Source organism: Dendrobates tinctorius, unplaced genomic scaffold, assembly GCF_039654945.1.
Source record: "Dendrobates tinctorius isolate UK_male_01 unplaced genomic scaffold, ASM3965494v1 ptg000016l, whole genome shotgun sequence".
In the NCBI taxonomy this organism is placed as follows: domain Eukaryota; kingdom Metazoa; phylum Chordata; class Amphibia; order Anura; family Dendrobatidae; genus Dendrobates; species Dendrobates tinctorius.
The window spans coordinates 11,495,233-11,515,229 of NW_027361684.1; the positions used below are offsets into that span (position 1 = coordinate 11,495,233).

The following is a 19,997-nucleotide window of genomic DNA, read 5'->3' on the forward strand; positions in this document are numbered from 1 at the left end:
CGCCCCCTGAAGAAGCAGGGAGTGAAACGCATGTCGGGGCACCAGGAACACATTCCACTTTAGTCTTCAAAAATATGTAAGTTATCTTGTTGTTTATGAGTTATCATTCAAGGCAATCCGTAACATCAGCGTGCATTAGGAAGTACACTTGCACTATGCAAATAATTTATAAGATAGCTAGTTAAGCTTGTATCTATTAAGAAATCTATATTTTATTAACTACTTTGTACAATTCCATATTGATTAGATTGATTAACTATGCAAATGCAATATGGGGTCTGCCATTGTATTTCTTTTTTGAACTTATGTATTTTAAATAGTTTAATTTTTCAATAAAGTTTAAAGATTTTTTTTTAAGATATACTATATGAACCTATCTTTCTTTTGGTGGTATTCGTGGCTCAAATTAGGGTGATAGACATCCTAGGCTCATTAGTTTATAACCTGAAATTTGGGAATTCAAATTATACAAATTTGAAAAGAATCAAAAAGACAAATATAAATACTTGAAGAATAAAGAGAATGGTTCGGTTTTCGAGTTCTTCAAAGACATCACCCATAAATAAATAAATGAATTATGAAAAAAGCCATATATCTTTGTAAAAAAAAAAAAAAAAAAAAAAGACTTACTGGTTTTAAATGAATGACGGAGCTGTTTGACATTACGGTGTGATCTCCTTCCATCATGTCCAATTCACTCTTGTCATCTGAGGCATCTGGAAGACTATTCACACTACTACTTTGGCTACTGGCACTAATAGACATGCTTGGGATAGACTGGTTACTGCCAATGCTGTTTACAGTTCCTGTTCGGCCAACTAAGTGCTCTTGCTCCTAAAAAAAGTGAATTAACTGGATATAAAATTTTAGTCCAAACAATCGTTCTCCACATAAAATATTAAGAATTAGTAAAATAAGAGCTACTGTAAGTTTCTTACCACATAAACTAGTATTTAGGTTTTCAGTGGGTGTGATAGCACAATGCATCTCATCAAAAAGTTAATGGACTATAAAATGAGGTGGAAAATAATATATCGGATTGTATTAATATACAAACATAAAGGGGCTTAAAGAGAATGTTCGTAGTTTAAGCAGTCACTGTTCAATTAGTGTGTATGGAAGAAGTTATAGACGTGCTCATGCTTTAGTCATTCTAGACAGCCACTAACCAAGTGTTACATGATCACTCATCTATATTGCAATGGACGTTTGTTCTGCTGTAGCAGCCACATCAGAAGGAATGAATGGCTGCGCCTGTGATAGCAACTGATTGTGGAGGATAACAGAACATATAACCTTTTTACGTATTAAGCAACAGCATTGGGGATCATACCTCCTCCTCCTCTTGAGTTTCCACAGCAGGGCCATTATGGGCCTCCTGGAAAAGCAGCTTCTTCATTTTACGGTACTGTAGGTTATCCAACTCTCTGACTGCATCCTTTGTCCTCTGGATCAGGTCAATTAACACTGTTTCTGGTCGCTCACGCAAGACAAACATGTGCTGCAATATTATAAAGCATATTAAATCCATCAAGTAATGACCTCAAAATGGAAAGTTTATGCAACAATACACTAAAAGTAAACTAGATCAAAACTGACTGTACGTCAAATGTGTTAAATCTTTTATACTACTGAATTATCACCCAAGAGTCTCAGTTATTTCAAATATTACCAAAAACAAAAGTGCCTGGGACTCATACTCAAATTACAGTCATTTTCTGGGCCTTAAAGGGAAGGTGCCATCCCAAAAAAATTTTTTCAGCAATTGAAAAAATGTAAAGCATTAATGTATACATTTTCTTAAAAAATATTATCATTTGTTTTTAATTTTGTAAAATATGAAAAATAATTTTAAAAAGTTTGGCATTTCCACTTGTTAACACTAGGGGGAGCAGATACTGAAATTTGGCACAAAAACCTAGTGTACACAACTATCTCACATTATTGTCCTGCAGTAATTATGGGCGTACAGTGTCCATGATGTTTGATTTTGATATATGATCATGCCCTAAAATGAACACTGTATGGGCGGAATCTGCTGACATGGGTGTGGTGTCACTCCTCTCCTCCCCTTCTTGGTGTTTGCTAAGGAAAAAGAGAGGATGACATCTAGGAACACAGTGAGCAGCCATTTTGATGGGGCCTGCAAAATTACTGACTGTCTTTTCATGTAAAGTCTGGATCAGAACAGGTCACCAATCAGCAGAAATGTGTCCTGGATTTCTGTGGAGCAGACAAGCAGACGGCCCATCTATGTGTATAAAACACAGCGCTCTATGTACAATCCCTGGCACCGAACAGGGTGCCCCCCACAGACCAACACACTGCTCTCCTGAAATACTCTGTGCTGCTGTCACCCTGCTCCTTCCTCCATATATCAGGCCCCTGTCGCCTCGCTTTCACACATCGCCAAGACAGGATCTGAGGATAGGAATGGGTCTTCGGTCACCGAGGATGGCAGCCAGCAAGGATTCTGGGAGCAGGGTGACAGCAGCACAGAGTATTTCAGGACAGCAGTGTGCTGGTCTATGGGGGGCACACAGAGAGATATATGGTAGAGGGAGCAGAGTGACAGCAGCACACAGTATTTCAGGAGAGCAGTGCGCTGGTCTATGGGGAGCACAGAGGGAGATGTATGAGGGAGGAGCAGGTTGATAGCAGCACAGTATCTCAGGAGAGCAGTGCGCTGGTCTATGGGGGGCACAGAGGGAGATATATGGGGGAGGAGCAGGGAGACAGCAGCACAGAAATCCAGGAAACATTTCTGCTGATTGATGGCCTGTTCTGATCCAGACTTTGCATGCAAAGACCCCATTCCCCTCCTCAGATTCTGTCCTGGCGATGTGTGAAAGCGAGGCGACAGGCACAGTCCGGGGTGATGCTGGGAAGCAGGCTGGGGGGGAATGGAGCCATACAGTAACGATAAAAATGAGACCCCTCTCTTCAGCTGCCTCCCCTGACCAGTGTGCAGGTGCTCAGCCAGAACCACCCCAGAATGGGTCCCCTTTTAGCAGATCACAAATAATACCGCCATATAGATCATACACAATACCACCATGTAGATCACACATAAAACCAGCAGGGTGACAGCAGCAGAGTATTTCAGGAGAGCAGTATCACACAGGATAGGATTAGATACACGGCTCAGAAGTCAGTATCACACAGGAGAGGATTAGATACACGGTTCAGCAGTCAGTATCACACAGGAGAGGATTAGATACACGGTTCAGCAGTCAGTATCACACAGGAGAGGATTAGATACACGGTTCAGCAGTCAGTATCACACGGGAGAGGATTAGATACACGGTTCAGCAGTCAGTATCACACAGGAGAGGATTAGATACACGGCTCAGCAGACAGTATCACACAGGAGAGGATTAGATACACGGCTCAGCAGACAGTATCACACAGGAGAGAATTAGATACACGGTTCAGCAGTCAGTATCACACAGGAGAGGATTAGATACACGGCTCAGCAGTCAGTATCACACAGGAGAGGATTAGATACACGGCTCAGCAGTCAGTATCACACAGGAGAGAATTAGATACACGGTTCAGCAGTCAGTATCACACAGGAGAGGATTAGATACACGGTTCAGCAGTCAGTATCACACAGGAGAGTATTACATACACGGCTGAGCAGTCAGTATCACACAGGAGAGGATTAGATACACAGTTCAGCAGTCAGTATCACACAGGAGAGGATTAGATACACGGCTCAGCAGTCAGTATCACACAGGAGAGGATTAGATACACGGCTCAGCAGTCAGTATCACACAGGAGAGGATTAGATACACGGTTCAGCAGTCAGTATCACACAGGAGAGGATTAGATACACGGTTCAGCAGTCAGTATCACACAGGAGAGGATTAGATACACGGTTCAGCAGTCAGTATCACACAGGAGAGGATTACATACACGGTTCAGCAGTCAGTATCACACAGGAGAGGATTACATACACGGTTCAGCAGTCAGTATCACACAGGAGAGGATTACATACACGGCTCAGCAGTCAGTATCACACAGGAGAGGATTAGATACACGGTTCAGCAGTCAGTATCACACAGGAGAGGATTAGATACACGGTTCAGCAGTCAGTATCACACAGGAGAGGATTAGATACACGGCTCAGCAGACAGTATCACACAGGAGAGTATTAGATACACGGTCCAGCAGGCAGTATCACACAGGAGAGGATTAGATACACGGCTCAGCAGTCAGTATCACACAGGAGAGGATTAGATACACGGCTCAGCAGTCAGTATCACACAGGAGAGGATTAGATACACGGCTCAGCAGGCAGTATCACACAGGAGAGGATTAGATACACGGCTCAGCAGGCAATATCACACAGGAGAAGATTAGATACACGGCTCAGCAGTCAGTATCACACAGGAGAGGATTAGATACACGGTTCAGCAGTCAGTATCACACAGGAGAGGATTAGATACACGGCTCAGAAGTCAGTATCACACAGGAGAGGATTAGATACACGGTTCAGCAGTCAGTGTCACACAGGAGAGGATTAGATACACGGTTCAGCAGTCAGTATCACACAGGAGAGGATTAGATACACGGCTCAGCAGGCAGTATCACAGAGGATAGGATTAGATACACGGCTCAGCAGTCAGTATCACACAGGAGAGGATTACATACAAGGTTCAGCAGTCAGTATCACACAGGAGAGGATTAGATACACGGTTCAGCAGTCAGTATCACACAGGAGAGGATTAGATACACGGCTCAGCAGACAGTATCACACAGGAAAGTATTAGATACACGGTCCAGCAGGCAGTATCACACAGGAGAGGATTAGATACACGGCTCAGCAGTCAGTATCACACAGGAGAGGATTAGATACACGGCTCAGCCGTCAGTATCACACAGGAGAGGATTAGATACACGGCTCAGCAGGCAGTATCACACAGGAGAGGATTAGATACACGGCTCAGCAGGCAGCATCACAGGAGACAGCATTACAGATATGCCCACACTGGTGAAACTTCCAGCCCCCCCCCCCCCCCAAATTATACACTAGACTATGGGCTGTATATGTCACTGTCCTCAGACAGCCATAAAAGCTCTCATAAAAGCAAAGTTGTCAGATTACGGGAGATCACTGGGGCTGTGTGTGAGTGAGGAGGCGGAGACAGAGCAGGAGGACAGTGGAGCTGGAGCAGGAAGCACGGTGCAGAAAGTGGAGCTCAGCAGATAGCACTGGGCTACAGTAAAATGGTGCCCAGCCACACCTACAGCAGTGAATGGTGCAGCCCACAGGGGCGTGCCCAGTTCTCAGCTAACGAGGCTGCATGGTGGGGTCGGGAGCCGACCGTAGTCTCCTATGTCCAGGGACGGCCATATTTGCAGACTGTACGAGTCCTCCACAGATCTGCAAATCAAGATGGCAGCGCCCAGTGGCTACATTAAAACATTATTACAAACAAACCATAAATCCTAGTTAGTACAACATTTGCTGAAACAACATGTTTTGTTACTTACTCTTTTTTTGCAAATTATATAAAATTGCGGCACCTTCCCTTTAAGGTGGTCATATAGTATATTTCTAAAGCTGTCAGCCAAGCAAAAGTCCTCATGAACACACATGCAAGCTCGGTTCGGCCAAGCATGCATGTACTTCTGATGGGGGAGCAGGGAATAAGCGCTGTAGTGGGAGTTTTCTTGCAAGAAAAAATTTTCAGGCAAAAAGTGAATTAACTGGATATAAAATTTTAGTCCAAACAATCGTTCTCCACATAAAATATTAAGGATTAGTAAAATAAGAGCTACTGTAAGTTTCTTACCACATAAACTAGTATTTAGGTTTTCAGTGGGTGTGATAGCACAATGCATCTCATCAAAAAGTTAATGGACTATAAAATGAGGTGGAAAATAATATATCGGATTGTATTAATATACAAACATAAAGGGGCTTAAAGAGAATGTTCGTAGTTTAAGCAGTCACTGTTCAATTAGTGTGTATGGAAGAAGTTATAGACGTGCTCATGCTTTAGTCATTCTAGACAGCCACTAACCAAGTGTTACATGATCACTCATCTATATTGCAATGGACGTTTGTTCTGCTGTAGCAGCCACATCAGAAGGAATGACTGGCTGCGCCTGTGATAGCAACTGATTGTGGAGGATAACAGAACATATAACCTTTTTACGTATTAAGCAACAGCATTGGGGATCATACCTCCTCCTCCTCTTGAGTTTCCACAGCAGGGCCATTATGGGCCTCCTGGAAAAGCAGCTTCTTCATTTTACGGTACTGTAGGTTATCCAACTCTCTGACTGCATCCTTTGTCCTCTGGATCAGGTCAATTAACACTGTTTCTGGTCGCTCACGCAAGACAAACATGTGCTGCAATATTATAAAGCATATTAAATCCATCAAGTAATGACCTCAAAATGGAAAGTTTATGCAACAATACACTAAAAGTAAACTAGATCAAAACTGACTGTACGTCAAATGTGTTAAATCTTTTATACTACTGAATTATCACCCAAGAGTCTCAGTTATTTCAAATATTACCAAAAACAAAAGTGCCTGGGACTCATACTCAAATTACAGTCATTTTCTGGGCCTTAAAGGGAAGGTGCCATCCCAAAAAAATTTTTTCAGCAATTGAAAAAATGTAAAGAATTAATGTATACATTTTCTTAAAAAATATTATCATTTGTTTTTAATTTTGTAAAATATGAAAAATAATTTTAAAAAGTTTGGCATTTCCACTTGTTAACACTAGGGGGAGCAGATACTGAAATTTGGCACAAAAACCTAGTGTACACAACTATCTCACATTATTGTCCTGCAGTAATTATGGGCGTACAGTGTCCATGATGTTTGATTTTGATATATGATCATGCCCTAAAATGAACACTGTATGGGCGGAATCTGCTGACATGGGTGTGGTGTCACTCCTCTCCTCCCCTTCTTGGTGTTTGCTAAGGAAAAAGAGAGGATGACATCTAGGAACACAGTGAGCAGCCATTTTGATGGGGCCTGCAAAATTACTGACTGTCTTTTCATGTAAAGTCTGGATCAGAACAGGTCACCAATCAGCAGAAATGTGTCCTGGATTTCTGTGGAGCAGACAAGCAGACGGCCCATCTATGTGTATAAAACACAGCGCTCTATGTACAATCCCTGGCACCGAACAGGGTGCCCCCCACAGACCAACACACTGCTCTCCTGAAATACTCTGTGCTGCTGTCACCCTGCTCCTTCCTCCATATATCAGGCCCCTGTCGCCTCGCTTTCACACATCGCCAAGACAGGATCTGAGGATAGGAATGGGTCTTCGGTCACCGAGGATGGCAGCCAGCAAGGATTCTGGGAGCAGGGTGACAGCAGCACAGAGTATTTCAGGACAGCAGTGTGCTGGTCTATGGGGGGCACACAGAGAGATATATGGTAGAGGGAGCAGAGTGACAGCAGCACACAGTATTTCAGGAGAGCAGTGCGCTGGTCTATGGGGAGCACAGAGGGAGATGTATGAGGGAGGAGCAGGTTGATAGCAGCACAGTATCTCAGGAGAGCAGTGCGCTGGTCTATGGGGGGCACAGAGGGAGATATATGGGGGAGGAGCAGGGAGACAGCAGCACAGAAATCCAGGAAACATTTCTGCTGATTGATGGCCTGTTCTGATCCAGACTTTGCATGCAAAGACCCCATTCCCCTCCTCAGATTCTGTCCTGGCGATGTGTGAAAGCGAGGCGACAGGCACAGTCCGGGGTGATGCTGGGAAGCAGGCTGGGGGGGAATGGAGCCATACAGTAACGATAAAAATGAGACCCCTCTCTTCAGCTGCCTCCCCTGACCAGTGTGCAGGTGCTCAGCCAGAACCACCCCAGAATGGGTCCCCTTTTAGCAGATCACAAATAATACCGCCATATAGATCATACACAATACCACCATGTAGATCACACATAAAACCAGCAGGGTGACAGCAGCAGAGTATTTCAGGAGAGCAGTATCACACAGGATAGGATTAGATACACGGCTCAGAAGTCAGTATCACACAGGAGAGGATTAGATACACGGTTCAGCAGTCAGTATCACACAGGAGAGGATTAGATACACGGTTCAGCAGTCAGTATCACACAGGAGAGGATTAGATACACGGTTCAGCAGTCAGTATCACACGGGAGAGGATTAGATACACGGTTCAGCAGTCAGTATCACACAGGAGAGGATTAGATACACGGCTCAGCAGACAGTATCACACAGGAGAGGATTAGATACACGGCTCAGCAGACAGTATCACACAGGAGAGGATTAGATACACGGTTCAGCAGTCAGTATCACACAGGAGAGGATTAGATACACGGCTCAGCAGTCAGTATCACACAGGAGAGGATTAGATACACGGCTCAGCAGTCAGTATCACACAGGAGAGAATTAGATACACGGTTCAGCAGTCAGTATCACACAGGAGAGGATTAGATACACGGTTCAGCAGTCAGTATCACACAGGAGAGTATTACATACACGGCTGAGCAGTCAGTATCACACAGGAGAGGATTAGATACACAGTTCAGCAGTCAGTATCACACAGGAGAGGATTAGATACACGGCTCAGCAGTCAGTATCACACAGGAGAGGATTAGATACACGGCTCAGCAGTCAGTATCACACAGGAGAGGATTAGATACACGGTTCAGCAGTCAGTATCACACAGGAGAGGATTAGATACACGGTTCAGCAGTCAGTATCACACAGGAGAGGATTAGATACACGGTTCAGCAGTCAGTATCACACAGGAGAGGATTACATACACGGTTCAGCAGTCAGTATCACACAGGAGAGGATTACATACACGGTTCAGCAGTCAGTATCACACAGGAGAGGATTACATACACGGCTCAGCAGTCAGTATCACACAGGAGAGGATTAGATACACGGTTCAGCAGTCAGTATCACACAGGAGAGGATTAGATACACGGTTCAGCAGTCAGTATCACACAGGAGAGGATTAGATACACGGCTCAGCAGACAGTATCACACAGGAGAGTATTAGATACACGGTCCAGCAGGCAGTATCACACAGGAGAGGATTAGATACACGGCTCAGCAGTCAGTATCACACAGGAGAGGATTAGATACACGGCTCAGCAGTCAGTATCACACAGGAGAGGATTAGATACACGGCTCAGCAGGCAGTATCACACAGGAGAGGATTAGATACACGGCTCAGCAGGCAATATCACACAGGAGAAGATTAGATACACGGCTCAGCAGTCAGTATCACACAGGAGAGGATTAGATACACGGTTCAGCAGTCAGTATTACACAGGAGAGGATTAGATACACGGCTCAGAAGTCAGTATCACACAGGAGAGGATTAGATACACGGTTCAGCAGTCAGTGTCACACAGGAGAGGATTAGATACACGGTTCAGCAGTCAGTATCACACAGGAGAGGATTAGATACACGGCTCAGCAGGCAGTATCACAGAGGATAGGATTAGATACACGGCTCAGCAGTCAGTATCACACAGGAGAGGATTACATACAAGGTTCAGCAGTCAGTATCACACAGGAGAGGATTAGATACACGGTTCAGCAGTCAGTATCACACAGGAGAGGATTAGATACACGGCTCAGCAGACAGTATCACACAGGAAAGTATTAGATACACGGTCCAGCAGGCAGTATCACACAGGAGAGGATTAGATACACGGCTCAGCAGTCAGTATCACACAGGAGAGGATTAGATACACGGCTCAGCCGTCAGTATCACACAGGAGAGGATTAGATACACGGCTCAGCAGGCAGTATCACACAGGAGAGGATTAGATACACGGCTCAGCAGGCAGCATCACAGGAGACAGCATTACAGATATGCCCACACTGGTGAAACTTCCAGCCCCCCCCCCCCCCAAATTATACACTAGACTATGGGCTGTATATGTCACTGTCCTCAGACAGCCATAAAAGCTCTCATAAAAGCAAAGTTGTCAGATTACGGGAGATCACTGGGGCTGTGTGTGAGTGAGGAGGCGGAGACAGAGCAGGAGGACAGTGGAGCTGGAGCAGGAAGCACGGTGCAGAAAGTGGAGCTCAGCAGATAGCACTGGGCTACAGTAAAATGGTGCCCAGCCACACCTACAGCAGTGAATGGTGCAGCCCACAGGGGCGTGCCCAGTTCTCAGCTAACGAGGCTGCATGGTGGGGTCGGGAGCCGACCGTAGTCTCCTATGTCCAGGGACGGCCATATTTGCAGACTGTACGAGTCCTCCACAGATCTGCAAATCAAGATGGCAGCGCCCAGTGGCTACATTAAAACATTATTACAAACAAACCATAAATCCTAGTTAGTACAACATTTGCTGAAACAACATGTTTTGTTACTTACTCTTTTTTTGCAAATTATATAAAATTGCGGCACCTTCCCTTTAAGGTGGTCATATAGTATATTTCTAAAGCTGTCAGCCAAGCAAAAGTCCTCATGAACACACATGCAAGCTCGGTTCGGCCAAGCATGCATGTACTTCTGATGGGGGAGCAGGGAATAAGCGCTGTAGTGGGAGTTTTCTTGCAAGAAAAAATTTTCAGGCATTTTGAAGTCAACTGGATTGTGCGTGGCGATTGCTGGAATTCTTTTTAAGCTACAAGAAAAATAAGCACTCACCTTAAGCAGCTCTTCTGACGTGGGTCGATCTTGAGGGATTTTCTGGAGACATGAATCTACAAAGTTTCGAAAGTAGTCAGACCTGTGGAAGGAATAAGGAAACAGGTGGTCAGAGAGGTGGTTTCTAACATGTATTGGATTTAACAGTCATAAGTGTAGTTTACAAGTAAGGTAACCTCTGCATGTTTGAGCAAAAGTCATCTGCACCCCAGAGTGTAGAAAAGAGATTGACACGTATGCACTACACTGTATACCACACATTATGTGAAATGATAGGAGCTACAGAGCAAAAGGTGCCAGAACAGTATGGAGTGGAGACCTGAGAGTAATACATCAGATAACAAAAGGTAACCATTTCATAAATTGTGGCAATAAGAAGTACTACATTTAGGCTATGTGCCCACATAGCGTTTAAATCCGGACACTGAAAACCGGACTCCTTCCCAGAAATCGCGTTTTTTCAGCGCGATTTTACCGCGATTATGTTCGCGATTTTGCAACGATATTCAAGCACTTGCCAAGCGATTTGAAGCATTGCTTGGAAAGTGATTGACAGGTTGGTCACACTCGAACATAGTGTTTGACAAGTGTGACCAGGTTTTTACTATTGAGGCCGCCTATGCGGCCTCAATAGTAAAAGAAAGAATGTAAAAAATAATTAAAAATTAAAAAATCGGGGTATATTTACCTTCCGTCTTCCCGCACTGCCATCCCTGGCCTCAGCGCTCCCAGTAATGCCTTGCGAGACCAGTGATGACGTTGGTCTCGCGTTGCTATAGCGATCTCACGAGACCGCTAGTGTCACGCGAGACTACGTCATGACAGGACCTTGCCGCAAGGCATTACTGGGAACGCTGAGGCCCGGGATGGCAGCGCGGGACGTCGGAAGGTAAATATACCCGATTTTTTCTTTTTTTTACAGGGGTATGGTACCCAGGGCCTGGAGGACAGTCTCCTCTCCTCCACACCATGGGTACCAACCACACATGAGACGCTTAACTTCGCGCATAGTGGGCATAGCCACACGCGGGAAGTAAGCGGTTCCCATGCATTCCTATGGATGCGGAATCGCGGCAATTCTTTGCGATTTCGCACAAAAGAATGAACATGCTGCGATTTTTTCCGTGATGCGATTCCGCCACGGAAAAAGCGCAGCATTAGCATAGCATGTGCGGAACGCCATAGGAATGCATGGGGGGCGTTCTGTACAAGATTTTTAAACGCTTTTGAGCCGAAAACCGAGGCAAAAACGCTTAAAAACTGCATCGTGGGCACACAGCCTTACTTGTACTGGTGTCAGCATGTATTCGACATATACATATCTATATCTCAAAATAAAAACAGGTATGACCACCCTTTGCCTTCAAAACATCATGAATTCTTAAGTACACTTAGGCTACGCTCACACATCCATGTGACACGTCCTAGCGCTGTCCGTTCTTTTCTTATATGGCAACCTGACCCATAAAGTTTCACACGGTTATACACACTTCAGTTTTAAAAATGGGTCAGTGTCTCCGGTCCAGGAGGCTTCGAACATGTCTTCTGCTGATCAGATTTTGCAAATCCAAAGCTGCTCTTAAAGTTTACGTGGATCTGTGAGACAAGGATGAAACTAGCAAAACATACACTGTATTTCAGCGATTCATCCTATTTTACCTGATACATTGTTGAGTCTATGGAACAGAAAGAAAAAACAGCTTCAGACAGTATCTGCTTCAGAGAAAAAAGGGGATGAGAAAAAAAACAAAAAAAACAAACAACTAGGATGACGCATGAGAAGGGAAAAAAAAAATTGGTCCGTTTCTCTTAGATGGTAATACTCACACGAAGTGTGACATGTAGCTTTACACTAAATTTTTTAAGAAACTCAGCAGGCAGGTGGCTCCAAACTTTTTGTATACTTGTGCAAACCCTTCTGCTTCTTCATATTATCCCAGACATTCTGCATAATAATAATAAACTATTTCTATAGCGCTGACATATTCCACAGCACTTTACATTTCAGAGGGGACTTGTACAGACGATAGACATTACAGCACAACAATAATCACATAGATCATAACAGATACCAAGAGGAATGAGGGCCCTGCTCGCAAGCTTACAGTCTCTGAGGAAAAAGGGAGACACAAAAGGTGGGTGGTAACAGTTGCCCTGATTGTATGGACCAGCCATAATGTTAAGTGTGTATCAGTACAGACACAGAGGGCTAACGGATGCATAAAGCATGTGGGAACATGATGCGGGGAACGTGGTTATGGTAAAACTTTTGGCTGTGCCACACAGGGATAGTTAGGTTAATGTGTTGAGGCGGTAGGCCAATCTGAATAAAAGCGTTTTCAGGGCACGCTTAAAATTATGGGGATTGGGGACTAATCATATTGACCTGGAAAGTGCATTCCAAAGAATTGGTGCAGCACGTGTAAAGTCTTGGAGATGGGAGTGGGAGGTTCTGATTATTGAGGATGCTAACCTCAGGTCACCAGCAGAACGGAGGGTGCGGGTAGGGTGGTAGACTGAAACGAGGGAGGAGATGTAGGGTTGTGCTGAGCCATGGAGAGCTTTGTTGGTGAGGGTAACAAGTTTGTACTGGATTCTGGAGTGGATGGGTAGCCAGTGTAAGGACTGGAACAAGATAGAAGCATCAGTGTAATGATTGGCGAGGAATATGATCCTGGCTGCAGCATTCAAGACAGATTGGAGGGGGAAAGTTTGGTAAAAGGGAGACCGATCAGAAGAGAGTTACAATAGTCTGGACGAGAATGAAAAAGAGAAACAGTAAAGAGTTTTTGAGGAGTCAAAGGTAAGGAAAGATCGAATTCTAGAAATGTTTTTGAGATGCAGATAACAAGAACGAGCCAATGATCGGATGTGGGGGGCAAAGGAAAGCTCGGAGTCAAGTATGACCCCAAGACAGCGGGCATGTTGCTGGCGAGTAATAGTGGAACCACACACAGAAATGGCAGTGTCGGGTATAGGTACATCAGTAGAGGGAGGAAACACAAGGAGTTCAGTCTTTGACAGGTTCAGTTTCAGATATAATGAGGACATGATGTTAGACACAGCGTTTAGACAATCGCTGGTGTTTTCTAAAAAGGCAGGCGTGAGGTCAGGAGAGGAAGCGTATAATTGGGTGTCATCAGCATAGAGATGGTACTGGAAACCAAATCTACTGATTGTTTGACCAATAGGTGCATTATACAAAGAGAAGAGGAGGGGGCCTAGAACCGAGCCATGAGGAACCCCAACAGTAAGTGGAAGATGAGAGGAAGAGGAGCCAGCAAAATATACAGTAAAGGAGCGGTCAGAGAGATAGGAGGAAAACCAGGAGAGAACAGTGTCCCTGATGCCGATGGAGCGAAGAATAGTGAGGAGGAGCTGATGACCCACAGTGTCGAATGCTGCAGAGATCCAAGAGAATTAGCATGTAGTAGTGACCATTAGATTTAGCTGTTAGAAGATCATTAGAGACTTTAGTGAGGGCAGTTTCAGTAGAGTGTAAAAAGCGGAAACCGGATCGGAGAGGGTCGAGAAGAGAGTTATCAGAGAGATAGCGGATCAGAAGGGAGTGGACCAGGCGTTCCAGGAGTTTAGAGATGAAGGGAAGATTAGAGACAGGTCTATAGTTAGCGGCACAGTTTTGGTCGAGGGATGGTTTTTTAAGTAGTGGGTGTATGATGGCATGCTTAAATGAGGAGGGAAAGATACCAGAAGAGAGAGAGAGGTTAGTTATTTTAGTTAGATGAGTGGTGACAGCAGGGGAAAGGGACTGGAGTAGATGTGACGGAAATGGGTCACTGGTGCAAGTGGTTGGGCGAGAAGATGCAAGGAGCCTGCTTACTACTTCTTCTGTGACATGATGTTGAGATCAGGGCTCCATGAGTACCATATCATTACTTCCAGGATTTTGTTCTCGTTTTAGGTCACCGGTCTTAAACCATTGGAAGACTAAGCAAAGTAACAAGAAACAGGGTAGTTCTACTGAATGAGCAAGGTCTCACCCAGAGAAAGACTTCAAACCACACTGGGGTTTCAGGGTGTGATGTTGAAGCTCTTTTAAAAAAGCAAAAAGGTTATGTTTAGGACAGTAGAGATAGGGAAGGTTACTGCAGCAGATGAGACACGTGATCTTTACTTCTTTTGAAAACGAGAAGATGTCAAGCACTGTCATCGGCTCATAACTGGCAGCATCCAGGGGGACCCAGCTACACCCATCTATTTCAAGTCTGGCTAGAATGTCTTCATGAAAAAATTGCAGACAAAAACCATCCAATTGACATGAAAACAAGATCAAGTGACTCAACTGTGCAAGAAAACATAAGAACTGGGGTATAGAAAATCTGCAGCTTATTTCTCTGCAATGAGGCAAAATGTGAAATTGGTTTGAAAGACCAGCTCACCCACGTCTGACCTCACCGCACCTCAGACTCGGATCCGGCCCTGCCCTGGCCGCACAGCAGCAATAAAAGAAGAAATGATCCAGCTGAAGTGCTCTGGTGATTTATTGAGTGCTGTTCAGACAACAGAACATTGTTTACGCGTTTCTGGCTAGACGCCCTTAGGCCGTGTTCACACACAGCGTTTTTTTAGCGGTTTTTACCGCGGTTTTCACTATAAAACTGCTATAAAACCGCTAAAAATAAGGTGCACAGTCATTTCTATGCATTTTGCACTTTTTGTGCACATTGATGCGTTTTTTACCGCGAAAAAACCGCATCGCGGTAAAAACCGCAGCATGCACATTAATTTTGCGTTTTTTTCCGCGGTTTAGGCTTCTTCCATGCTTTTAGAAACCGCTGCGGTAAAAAACGCATCAAAACCGCGCAAAAAACGCACAAAAACCGCCGCTGAAAAATAGGTGCGGTTTCTGGGAAGGGATTCAGGTTTTTGTGCAGAAATTTTCTGCAACGTGTGCACTTACCCTTAATCATAACAACATTCACTAGTTGTTATGATTAAGGGCGTCTAGCCAGAAACGCGTAAACAATGTTCTGTTGTCTGAACAGCACTCAATAAATCGGAGCACTTCAGCTGGATCATTTCTGCAAAATGTTTAATACTTGGCAGTAAGGCCAAGTTCACACGTAGCTTTTGTGTTTCCGTGGTGTTTTTAAACGCGCAATTGTGTCGCAAAAAAAAAGCATCCCATGCAATCCTATGGCATTTCGCACATGTGCTAATGCTGTATATATATTTTTCCGCGGCGGAACTGCATCGCGGAAAAATACGCAGCATGTTTGTGCAGAATCGCGGGGAAAATCAGCACACATAGCAATGCATTGTTCCGCTTACTTTGCATATGGCTGTGCCCACCATGCGAAAAGTAGCGGTACATTTGCGGATGGTAACCACGGTCTGGAGGAGAGGAGACTCTCCTCCAGGCCCTGGGTACTATATCCCTGTTAAAAAAAAAATGATAAAATGAAAAATCGTGTTATTCTCACCTTCCGGCGGTCCTCGCAGCGTCAGCAGGCCTCAGCGATGCTCCCGGCAACTCCCATTCACAGGCATGCCTTGCAACAATGACCTATGATGACGTTGCGAGATCGCGACGTCATCTAAGGTCATTGTCGCAAGGCATCCCTGGGAAAGGGACTAGCGGGAGCATCGCGATGAAGGGGAACACTGCGCGGGACGCCGGAAGGTGAGAAAAACACGATTTTTTTTTTTTTTTTTTTTTACTATTTTAAACTTTATATCTTTTTACTACTGATGCTGCATAGGCAGCCTCAATAGTAAAAAGTTGGTCACACTAGTCAAACACTATGTTTGATAAGTGTGACCAACCTGTCAATCAGTTTTCCAAGCGATGCTACAGATTGCTTGGAAAACGCTAGTATTCTGCAAGCTAATTACGCTTGCAAATCGCTAGTTTTTCCACAGAAAATACGCGGGAATTTAAAATGCGGATTTCTCGCATATTTCCTGCGGAATGGAATTCCACACGTGTGCACATAGCCTAAAAGAAAGCATTCCACACGTGTGCACATAGCCTAAAAGAAAGCATTTTGTTCACCAAAAGCCTGAAGCGTGGTACAATAAATGAGCATCTGCATCAGTGAAGCATGGTTGAGGTGCCTTGCAAATGTGGGGCTGCATTTTTACAAATAGAGTTGGGGGAGTAATGGTATTCTCAATGCAAAGAAACACAGGCAGATCATTACCCATCAAGAAATTCCATAAGGAATCTAAATGGCTTCAAATTTATTCTCCAGCAGGACAACGACTACAAAAATACAGCCAAACGTCATCAAGAACTATCTTCAGAGTAAAAAGAACTAGGAGTCTTTGAAGTGAGGATCTGATCCCCACAGAGCCTGGTCTTATCGAATCTGTCTGGGAATACATGAAGTGACAGAAGGATTTGAGCAAGCCTACAAACACATATGATGGATGGTCAGTTCTCCAAGATGTTTAGAACAACCTCCCTGGCGAGATCACACAAAAACTGTGTGCAAACTGTACTTAGAAGAGTTCATGCTGCTTTGAAAATAAAGGGTGGTCACATCAAATATTGACATGATTAAGATTTCTCTATTGTATATTCACTTCAATTGATAAGCTTAACAGCGTATTCTTACTTGGTAGCATTTTTTCCCACACCTGCCTAAAGCTTTTGCACAGTGCTGTATAGAAATCACAATTTTAAGATGACATTCTTCTGACATCATGACAGCTCCGGGAAAAGGATAGTTTGCTGGCAGCACATGCATCATAGTTCAGTTGAGACTGTTACTGAGCATTAGTTACTAGGTGGTGGCCACTGTCAGGACCAAGAAAAATAAAATGCCACACATGTTCTTAGACCGAGGTTGCATAGAAGGTATTATATGTTCAGCCTAATTCTGGTTCCTGACAAGATTCCAGGAATGAACTGTGCAGTTTATAGCCGAGGACTTGGGATTTACACGGCTGTACTTGCAGAGCGCTAGTAAAACATTTAAAGAACCTTTCCCACATTTAAAGACCTGCCAATGTGATCAGTCACAGCCTAGACCACTGGGAGGTACACTTTTTTGCTGCAGATTTACAAATAGGTATTCTCATCTTAGTCATGTCTAGCTGAGACGCGAATAGCCGTATATTAGCGGTTGCTCTTTCGGTAACTAACAAGTCACTTCCACAGGAGTTCTGGAACTAACAAATCCGGCCAGCACTGGCGTCCCATTATATGCGGGTATTCTCATCTCCGCATACCAGCTGATGTAGGAAGACCCTATGAAAAGGATTTATAATGTACTAATTTTTGCACTGTGTTAGACAAAAAATAGAAAAATGTTTAAAAAAACAAAACCAAAATTATACCTAATGAATGTATCCATAGACAATCCATTCAACCGACTGAGGCCAATAGAGTGTCCCCATAGCTCCATCATGTATGAGCAAATTGTGCTTTCCTATACAGTGGGTAGGATTTGTATATACCTCCGACACTGATGAGAAAGGGCTCTGTTCAAATCTGAACTGTCTTTATTTATACATTTACTACTGTGTTACATTGTTCTATAGTTGGGATCATTTAGTTTATAGAACTTATTTTCTTTTATTGCTTTGTTTGCACTCTGAGCAACCTTTCACATTTAAAGGGAATCTCTTGCCATTTTTAGCATCTAAACTATCACCAGTGTTTTTAGTGATGCAATGTGTATCACAAACATTTTTTTCTATTAAAAATGGCACTGTAATCTCGTGCATAAAGCACTTTATATAGTTAGATCGTACCTGCTCATTTAGTCGGAAAGAAAAAAGAAGTTCCAGCGCCAGGAATGGAAAATTAAAAATCCATTTTATTGTGCCATTGCATATTAAAATTCCAGCAGGTACAGCATATCTGTCGGATGACTACAGAACAACGCGTTTCGACGCCTCAGGTCTTAATCATGTTCTGACATTAAATGCAACCAACTTCCTTTTGTTGGATTCTCCCACCTGAAAAAAATCAGAAGCACATGTGTGGACTGCTCCAAAGCAGCTCCTGCTATGGTAATTGTGGGAGTACCAAACAAAGTAGAAAAAAAAAAAAAAAACAGTCAGTGTAGACAACACAACATAAACGACATACATATTTTAAAAGGGAGATATATATACTCCTAATGTAAGGTAACAAAGATGAATATAAAGAATAATTCCAATGACATATTCCAAAATACATATCACATATTCAAATCCTATACATAATATTCTATAATTATACCACAATGGGGAAAGAGAAAAAAAAAAAAAAACACCTATTCCCCTTTTTTCCTCCTTTCTCTTCTTTTCTTCCTCTTTCCCTCTTTTCTTATCTCTTTTCCTCTACCAAGAATGGATCCCAAATTAAGAGGGCCCCAATCAAAAATAAAAAGCAATCAATATATATAATATTACCACCCCTAAATGGAAGAATGGAACGAACATATTCAATAATGCAATATAAGATCTTGTCGACTATTCATTCCATCCGGATATCTTGTGCCCAGGGTGAAGATCCAGAAGGATTCCCTATTCAAGAGTTTCCTTCTGTGGTCTCCACCCCGAATCGGTCTGTGCACCTGTTCTATTCCCATGAAATGAAAGCCGCTAACATCCCCTTTGTGAACTGTGGCAAAATGCTTTGATACTGCAGAAACCGCAACAGCATTGTGATTAGACACATCTGAGAGATGCCTCCTGATTCTAACCTTCAAGGGTCCCGTGGTGCAACCAGTGTATTGAATATTACAAATATTGCATGTTATTAAATATACAATATAAGAAGAATTACAATTTATTAAGTTTTTAATGGTAAATGTTTTTTTATTTACTATAGAAAAAAATGTTTTTCCTTTTTGTACAAAATTACAGGTTTTACATCTAGCTGCACCACATTTGTAAAAACCCTTTAGTGTGATCCAGGAGGATCCCTCCGTCTGGCCACTGTCACTTGTAAAAAGACTAGGGGAAAGAATAGTACTAAGTGTAGGTGCCCGTTTAGCAACATACCTAATACTATTCTGAATCACCTGTTTTAAAATAGGATCCTCATTAAGAATTGGTAAGTATTTTTTCACAATACTAGTAACAGTATTAAACTGATTACTATAATTGGTTGAAAAGACAATATTGTTATTAGATTTATTTTTCATATAAGATGATTTATGTTTAAACAATAAGTCTTCCCTGTTGATGTCGCTTACAATTGATTTAGCTCTATTGAGAATCCAAGGACGATACCCCCTCTTGGAAAGCCTATTACAAACCATTTTTTCTAGGCTGTATTGTGCATAAATATGTGACTTCAGATTTTGTATTAGTCTAGCCTGATGAAGAGACCTGAGTAGTCTCGAAAGCTTGCAATGTATTACCATCTTTTCAGTTAGCCATTAAAAGGTATCAACTACT

General features: G+C 43.3%; 1 protein-coding gene across 1 annotated transcript in view; it reads right to left on the minus strand.

Annotated features, from left to right (window-relative positions):
- Positions 1-19,997, minus strand: part of LOC141080333 (serine/threonine-protein kinase TAO1-B-like) — a 93,800-nt gene that overhangs the window by 33,978 nt on the left and 39,825 nt on the right. Inside the window, exons 9-12 of the mRNA XM_073565469.1 lie at positions 10,638-10,719; positions 6,197-6,364; positions 1,334-1,501; positions 631-834 (exon numbers count right to left, since the gene is read on the minus strand). Of these exons, the coding sequence (XP_073421570.1) occupies positions 631-834; positions 1,334-1,501; positions 6,197-6,364; positions 10,638-10,719 (622 nt within the window). The remainder of the gene's footprint in view (positions 1-630; positions 835-1,333; positions 1,502-6,196; positions 6,365-10,637; positions 10,720-19,997) is intronic.